This window comes from Vombatus ursinus, unplaced genomic scaffold, assembly GCF_900497805.2.
Source record: "Vombatus ursinus unplaced genomic scaffold, bare-nosed wombat genome assembly UNPS02014813.1, whole genome shotgun sequence".
Taxonomy (NCBI): domain Eukaryota; kingdom Metazoa; phylum Chordata; class Mammalia; order Diprotodontia; family Vombatidae; genus Vombatus; species Vombatus ursinus.
In genome coordinates this window covers 7746301-7755241 of record NW_020954591.1, presented here as the reverse complement: position 1 = coordinate 7755241, position 8941 = coordinate 7746301, and the positions used below count along the sequence as shown (strand labels likewise).

Here is an 8941-nt window from a genome sequence, read left to right as displayed (position 1 = left end):
TCTCTCTCTCTCTCTCTCTCTCTCTCTCTCTCTCTCTCTCTCTCTCTGTCTCTCCTTCCCTCTTTCTCTTTCTCTTTTTCTTTCCCTCCTTCTTTCCTCCTGGTGGCAAGGACCTGATGGTTATTACTTCAGTCCCTTTATTATCAGTAAGCACAGACTACTTCTACCCTTTTCTTTCTTATGCCAGCCCTTACTTGCTCACATTTTTCTCTGGGGAAGGAGGTTCTACTGAAGGGGAGAGGGGATAAGGCTGGGTGCACCTCAGAAAACCTTTGCCCAGGATCAGTCCTGGTTACCTAGAATTCTGCTTAGCTTTGAGTGAAAGGAATTTCAGGCCTTACACAGTTTAAGGGATTGGGTTGTTCACACTTGGTCATCCATTTTTAAATCTTAATTTATGGCTGGGTGGCAAGAGAGCTGGCCTGAAAGCCAGCAAAACCATCTCAAGTCCAACTTCTGCCATCATTGAGGGGATCCCTTATTTTTCTCTGCATAATGTGCCAAATTCAATTTTAACCTTCTCTTATTGTTATTAAAAATTTTACACTCAACATGCAAAGATGCTGCTTGAAAACTGAATCAAAACACTTGTCTGAGTCTCTAAAGGATCTCCGTTGCTTCCTCTACTTTGTGGGGAACTTGTGGCCTCGAGGCTACACGTGGCCCTTTAGAACAAATGTGGCCCTTTGACTGCATCCAAACTTCATAGAAGAGGGTCACACGTGGGCTCAAGGCTGCAGGTTCCCCACCTCTGGTAGAATAGTCTTTGCTTCATCGTAGACATTTTGCATATGGGCCTGGAATATTCTTTCTGTAAATGAGAATAATTCAATGAAACCAGATATTTATTAAGTATCTACTCTATTTGAGATCCAGCACTAGACATGTCAATATATGTTGTTTTGTGTATCTTCAGGTCCATCAGCTTGGCTGTGAAGTTGTAGTTTTGTTATTGGAACTAAATCCTGACCAAATAAATCTCTTCAACTGGGCCATTGACCGGTGCTACACAGGCTCCTATCAGCTTGCTTCTGGGTGTTTCAAAGCCATAGCAACTGTTTGTGGAAGCAGGTATGTAGATATAGATATATTGTTGCTGGCGGTCAGTTGTTTTCAGTTGTGTCTGACTTTTCATGACCTCATTTGGGGTTTTCTTGGCAGTGCTTTGCCATTTGCTTCTCCAAGTCATTTTACAGATAAGGAAACTGAAGCAAACAGGGTTAAGTAACTTGTCCAGAGTCCCATAGCTAGTAAGTGTCTGAGGCTGGATTTGAACTCATGAACTTAGGAAGATCAGTCTTCCTGAGTCTAGGCCTGGCACTGTATCTACTGTGCCATCTGACTGTCCTGATATAGTTACAGGCATAGATATAGCATAGATATTGGTATAGATGTAGATATAGATAAAGATGATGTATCATTGATATTGATATTGATATAGATAGAGATATAATGATATAGACATAAATGTAGATATATAGATATAGATGATCATCTCAGTGTAAGAAATACACTTGAGAATTGAGATTAGGTCTGCTTTTAATAATGCAGATCATTGAGAGCTGATAATATTTGAAATTACCTGAGCAAAGCAAAAATAATAAATGATAATGCAGAATAATCCAAAATACATCAGAGGGTAAGAGTCCAGAGCAAAAAAAAAATGCTAGTTGTACTATACTGGGTATTGTTTAGAGTACATTTGGACCATTATGCTCAGTTCTGAGTGTTGGGTTTTTTTGTTTTTTAAAGAGAGACATTGATAAAATGAAGAAATGCCTCCCAAAAGGAAGACAACCAAGATGGTGAGGATATTCAGAGCCATCTTATATGGGGAATAGTTGAAGGAATTGGGTCTGTTTTTTGAAGCAAAGAAGTCTTGGAGAGACAGGGAGATGATAGCCATCTTAAAAAAATTTGAAAGGCTCTCATTTGGAAGAAATTAGGTTCATTTTGTGTAACCAAGGAAGGCAGAGCAAGGACCACTGAATAGATGTTTTAGTGAGCCAGATTTGGGTTCCATATCAGAAATGGTTACCTAATGATTAAAAGAGCTGAAAAGAATGGGCTGCCTTGTGGAAACATTTAGGTGGACATCACTGAAAGAGTTCATGCAGTGTGGATGATCTGTGAGGGATTTTGTATATGGGATTTGACATGAGTGATCAGGTGACTTGGATAACTTATGAAATCCCATACAATTCATTTATTTATTCAAGAAACACTTATTAAACACCTCCAATGTTCAAAGAAAGCACTGTGCTAGTTACAAAAGGAGATTTAAAAACATTATCCCTGACATCAATTATAATCCAGGCGAGAAGTAAAGCTATAGATGCACATAAATAACCATACTGCAAAATAATTATAAGTGACTAGGGGAGGTACAGAAAGTGTATGAGAATTCCAAAGAAGGAGAAATCATTCCTCATGCTTGGTCAGAGAAGTCTTTAATGGAGGAGACGACTTGTGCCTTCCCTTACAGACTTCCTTGTAGTTTAAAAACTTGGTATTCATTTGCATTTTTTTCTTTGAACTTATATATTTTCTAGTTGTCTGTGTACTTATATATGGACTAGTCATCTCCCCTTAGGAAAGTAAGCTCCTTGAGAGTAAGAATTGTTTCATTCATTACATTTCTATCCCTGGCGCGTAGCATAATGCTTGTCACGATGTAGGCACTTGATTGATGGGTTGAGTTTGGCTTTGATGGATTTCACCATATAGAGGTTGGGAAAGGGAGAAGGTACATTCCATGTGTGGAGAATAGTGTGAACAAAAGTCATAGAGGAGGGGAAGCAGTGGGTGAGTTAGGTCAGGAAGCAGGAAATAGTTCCATTTGGCTGGATTCTGTATGGATGATCTCTCTTTATATAAAATCTGGAAGCCAAGTTGACTCTCCTTCTACCAAGAGAGTAACTTTAAGTTCTAGAAGCCTTTTTTTTGGGGGGGGGGGGGTGATTGGGGTTAAGTGACTTGCCCAGGGTTACATAGCTAGTAAGTGTTAAGTGTCTGAGGCTGGATTTGAACTCGGGTCCTCCTGACTCCAAGGCCAGAGCTCTATTCACTTCGCCATCTAGCTGCCCCTAGAAGCCTTTTTTTTTTCACCTCAATCCCTAGTAAAGTGTTAAGATGGAGGTGATAGAGACTACCCAGATGAAAATGTCTACATAACAACAGTTTCTTCAAAAGAATCTGTAGAAATTCTTATGGAATCCTTGTGGCTCTACAAAAAACCTAGTTCAGCTTGAACCAGTCATTTAAATGCCTGGGCTTCAGTTTCCTCTTCTGTGTGTTAGGAAATTACACTCTAAGGCCTCTGCGGTCCCTTCCAGGCCTAGATCTGTGAGCCTTTGGTCAGCCCCACCATGCTGGAGGGGCCTCCAGTTCCCCGAACATGCAGCATGTTTTTGAGGGACCCTGATGAGAAGAAAGGGTCAAGGGGCAATTTCTAGAAAATGTGTGGTTGTTTTTGTTCTTCGTTCTCAAAGAGGACCATGACGTCAGAGAGATGATGACGTGACTTGCACTTGACTTTATTTTGAGTGAGGGAGGGCTGTGTAAGGCCATCAGCCTCACTTTCTCCTCCAGCGCCATCTGAATTCCGTGGCCAGAAGACTGGAGTTAGCTCAGGATGCAATGGGAGACCCTGGCCCTTTTAAACTAAGGTCTTTTCAGGTTCTCAATTTGAGTGATGCAATGCTCATTCAGTGAATAGGCCTCTTTAAGAAGTTAGGTAACTCAGAAAATGTCTAACTTTTACCCCAAAGAAGAACACTGGAGAAACTCGAAGCATGTAGCTGAACATTAATTTTTACAGAACATTGTAGAAATCTGATGTGATCACTTCTGTTTTTCTTTGAATACTGCATTTTGAGCAGTGATCTTGAATTATCAGACAGAGGCAATAAGAGTCTGTCAGTTTTTAATTCCAACCAGTTTGGGTCCAATGTTATTTAATCAAAACATCATTTTTATGAGGCATCTAATTCTAATAGTATAGAGAGAATGAAACCTAGAGTCAGTATAAGTAACCAACTATGTATCATTTCACATACATATATATGTATGTATATAGATATATATATGAATATATATGAACATATATATGTATGAATATATATTCAGTAGTTGAATTGATTTTTCATAAATACTGATCGTGGAGCTTTAATTCTATTTTTTGTTCTCTGTAAACACAATGGCAAAAGAACTTGATTTAAATAGCCCAAATTTTCCTTTAAAATCACATTTCCTGCTCCTTAAGAAAATGCAAAAACAAAAATATGATTAAGGAAAATTAATCATGAGAAGTTCCCAGGAGATTCTGGCAGTCTTCTTTGTGTTCTGCTAATCTTGCAACTTCTTTGATAGCCATATTTTTATGTTTTGGGCTACATTAACACTTTTACCTGGAAACTGAAAAACTGACTTGTCTTCTCTGACTTGGTTCACTTTTCTCTGAAAAAAATAAAAGTTGTTAACATTCACCCACAATGAACTTAGTTTGAACTGTCCTCGGCAAATTTAATCCTTTAGCCAGATACCCTATAAAATAACATACTATATTCCTTTCAGGAGATCCAGGTATTTTTCTTGTAGGAATGCAAATAAAAGATACATGATTTTAGCAGTATATGTTGTAATTTCAACAAAAATAACTCATCAGAAATCACAATCAGTAAAGTCCTCTAAGTTTAAAGTATTTGGAGGAGAGAGGGAAGGAAGTTGGTGCTCTTGGCAATTTAGGTTTCTAATTTTTAAAAACTGTTAATTTTTATTTCTTACAGTCAGTAAGTATTTATTAAGCACTTACTATTTATCGACTACTGTGCTAAGCTCTGGGGATACAAAGAAAGGCAAAAGACAGTCCCTGCCCTCAATGAGCTCACAATCTAATAGGGAAGACAGCATGCAAACAACTATGAACGAATAAGATCTATACAAGATAAATTGGAGATTATCAAAAGACAGATTTGCATTTTTGTCTTTTCTCTTAGCCTGCCTTATGACATTAGATAAGAAAAGAAAATCAATGTTTTCTCTTTTTACTTGGGGCATTTCCAGATTCCTCCCCACCACCACCAGCTGCTAGTGTACTTCTCACCCAAAATTTTACTTTGTATATTCTATTTTTTTAATGCATGTGCTCTCTCCCTTGATGGCAGGCACTGTTTAATTTTTTTTTATTTTTTGTTTTTAATTTTTTTAAGCACTTAGCATGTGTCTGGAACACAGCAGGTGCTTAATAAATGCTTATTGACTGATTAATTGCTTGTGTAGTCATGTGTGGTGCCTTACACAGACCATAGACGAAAAAAAAAGCTTTTTATAAGGACACTGAAACATCTTCGTCTCATTGACACATTTCATGTTTCATTATGTAGGCAGTCTAGTGTAGAAGAAAGAGGCCAGGACTTGAAAGTCTAACAACCTGAGTTTACGTCCTAGATCTGCTACTTCCTATCAGTGAGATCTTGAGATTATTGCTTAATTTCCCTGAACTTTTAGTTCTTTTATAAGATGGAAATAATAATATCCACACTATCTCATAGCATTGTTGTGAGCATCAAATGAGGTAACATGAGCCCAAATTTAGAGCTGGAAGGAAATTGGTACATAAAGTGATTTGCAAATCTTTAAACTCTAGAGATTAAGCTATTAATGAGTTATTAATACATTTTAACTCCCTCCCGTGGCCACCTTGCCTTATATGTGTTGTGTCCCCTATTAAAATGGAAGCTCCTTGAGGGGACAAAGACCATTTAACTGTTGTAATTATATCCTAAGCACTTAGTACAGAGCTTAGCACATATTAAATATTCAATAAATGCTTTCTATTCATTCAATAGTTTATATTGCAAAGCAATGGAAACATGACCTCGTTTTCCACAATAATGTGCTCCTGAAAACTTAGATGGAAATTAAAACATATTGTAAGTGCCAGAAAAGACTGTTGTGATTAATTCTATTTGATGAGGAGAGGGAGACCAGACCTGTGATTTTATTGGTTTAGAGAGCTACATGCAAGTCTGCAACCTGTAGCCTTGGGTCCGAAGTTCTTAACATCTTTGTGTCTCATGGAAAGCTTTGCCAGTCTGGTGAAGTTGTGGACCTTTTCTCAGTGGTGAAAATTATGTGGTTTTTTAAATTGATAATTAAAGGAAAAGTTGACTTTCAGTTAGAGGTTAGTGAAAGTAAAGATTTTATTGTTTTCCCATCCATGTTCATGGATCCCCCCCTCTCAAATCTACTGAGGGTCTGTGGATCCCAGGGTAAGAACCTCTGCCATAGAGAGTTGCCCTGGGAGATTAAACACTGTGTCACATAGACAGGACGTGTCAAAGGTAGAACCTAGGGTCTTCCTGACTCTGAGGTCAGCTCTGTAACCACTTTATGCCGTCCTAGTACTCATGATGAATTCTTTTTTGGGGGGGAGGGGGGGCAGTGGTTAAGCAATGGGGTTAAATGACTTGCCCAGGGTCACACAGCTAGTAAGTGTTATGTGTCTGAGGCCGAATTTGAACTCAGGTCCTCCTGAATCCAGGGCCGGTCCACTATCCACTGCGCCACCTAGCTGCCCCATGATGAAATCTTTAATAAAGTAATTTAATATTTTTGTAAAACAAATATAAAATTATGTTGGTTTTGTAAAATAAATAGCCATTCCTCAATTTCCTTTTCTTACAAATATAGAATTTATATTTTTTGATTTATTTGATGTGTTCTATAGGTGTATGAAAATCTGTTTTATCAATAGGAAAGTATTAATTATTAACTTAAAATAAGGCAGTAGTATACATTTTAATGGTTTATTCAAGTTTAGTGTTTCTCACTTTAGTTTCAGAAGAGGACTTCAGGTTCTTTTATTTTTTCATAAATCTTTTTATTTATAAGCTGTGATAGTCAAATTTTCAACTCCATACTTCCTTTTGTGCCTAATGTTTTGAGAAGGATCTTCTAAGGATAACAGTATTCCTAATATTCCTGCATCTCAGTACATACACACACACACACACACACACACACACACACACACACACACACACACCACAAAGCATATTGGATAAAGAATAGTCTGGAATTAGTGGTTAGAGCCATTCCTAAAATAAATAGGATTTACTCATGTTTAATCATTTGACATTGCTATTGAGTTATAGTCTTTCATTATAGACCTCTTCCCCTTTATTATTCTTCATGGCTATGTGAATTAGCATGGGTCTGATGCCTAGATAATTAATTGACACAATGAGCTTCAAATAAGTTTACAATCTAATAGGGACCCTGATGAGAAGAAAGGGTCAAGGGGCAATTTCTAGAAAACGTGTGGTTGTGTTTGTTTTCTGACTTTGGAATTGACTTCCCATGGAAAATGCTTTGTGTAAACTATGCGCCTGCCGTAAGAACCATGGCTAGAGTTCTTTTAGCCTCGTGATATTGAGAGGAGATAGAATGAATGTCCTGAGGAGCGGTTGTAATGGTGTGAATAGTGGTGAACGTACTTTGGTATGCTTTAAAAAAAAAGTCATGGAGAGATAAGACATTATTATAACTACATACATGTTACCACAGCCTATTAATTAGACAGATTGAGTTTATAAATAGGTACTATTTATACATGCTGGCCCTTTATTCTTCAGTCCTTCTTATTTATGATTTTTGTTTGAGATCAGTTAGTAATAGTAGCCTATTTTTTGGATGATTTCTTCATTTTACAGATCAGGAAATTAAGACATATCAAGATTCAGTAACTTTTATAGGGTTATCTAGATACCTGGACAATAGTATACATATTTCCTCTCAGTAGCTCACCAAAGTGGACCCTTGTGACAGACTTAAGGAAGGACATGGATCAGAGTCCTACAGAATGGGCTGTGACCTGCATCATGGGACAGAACCTCCTGATTATTGAGACACAGGTTTCATTTGGATATTGGGTCACTTACCACTTATTATTTTCTGGGGTTTGGGATTTTTTTTCTAACTGCATTGGAGTACTTTGGTATTCATAGATTTTTTCTTTAATCCTTCATCACATATAACTAAATATGTTTATATTGTATTTTGTAATTTATGTTGGAGCTTTATGTAAGACTAGGGTCTTGATTTTTTTAAAGGTCCTAATAGTTTGGGTTTGAGGGCCATGAAGTAAAGTTGCTTGCATCCTCTCTGTTTAAATACTGGCCCAACATACTGTCAATCAAAAACTAGTGTCCTTTTATCTCAAGAGAATGGTATCTATATGCCCCATAATGTAGGCCTCTTCTACAGAACCTCTTTTGGTCAGATGTGCCCTTGCCCATACTTCTTTGAAACTCGGCCACTAAACGGTCCAGCTCCAGCACTGGGGCTGCTTTGGGCCATAGTCATTATTTTGTGTCCATTCATCTGTCAACATGAGTAGAATGGTGTTTCAAAATCCCCAATTTCAAAGAATCCCATATTAGGCTAGCAGTAAAAGGTAATATATTTGGGCATCTTGAGAGATTCCCTCAAAAATTATAGAAGCCTCTTAAACTTATTAAATGGGAAATTGCCTTTATAGAGACGACTTCATGCACTGATGATTTTAAAAGAAATGGTCCTGCATAGCAATCATTTTTCATATCAGTGTTTATCCTACCCTCACACTCTTCTTTTCTTAAATTTTTTTCTGATAGGAATGTATTTTTTCTTTTAAAAATGGAAGTTCTTAGACATTATAATTACTACTGGAAGTTGGTCCTAAATTAAAAAGGAAATAAAAGGAAAGAGAACAGGTATGGAATGTTTATACCTCCAGGCTAACCGCAGCACTCTGAGGTTAGACTTGAGGTGAATGTCAGTCATTCTACATTTACAAAGGTGCCATTCACCAATTGGCCACCTCACTCCTGAGTGTGAAAAATGACCCATTTTCTGCTCTAGAAAAGAGCGAGTGTTAGAAAATGTACACATCAAATTA

At 37.4% G+C, this 8941-nt stretch overlaps 1 protein-coding gene across 5 annotated transcripts in view; it reads left to right on the top strand.

The window, feature by feature from the left end:
• FRY (FRY microtubule binding protein) overlaps positions 1-8941 on the top strand; it is a 505098-nt gene that overhangs the window by 387147 nt on the left and 109010 nt on the right. For all 5 annotated transcript variants that reach the window (XM_027877678.1, XM_027877681.1, XM_027877679.1 and 2 more), the window contains one exon: positions 917-1071. In XM_027877678.1, the coding sequence (XP_027733479.1) occupies positions 917-1071 (155 nt within the window). The remainder of the gene's footprint in view (positions 1-916; positions 1072-8941) is intronic.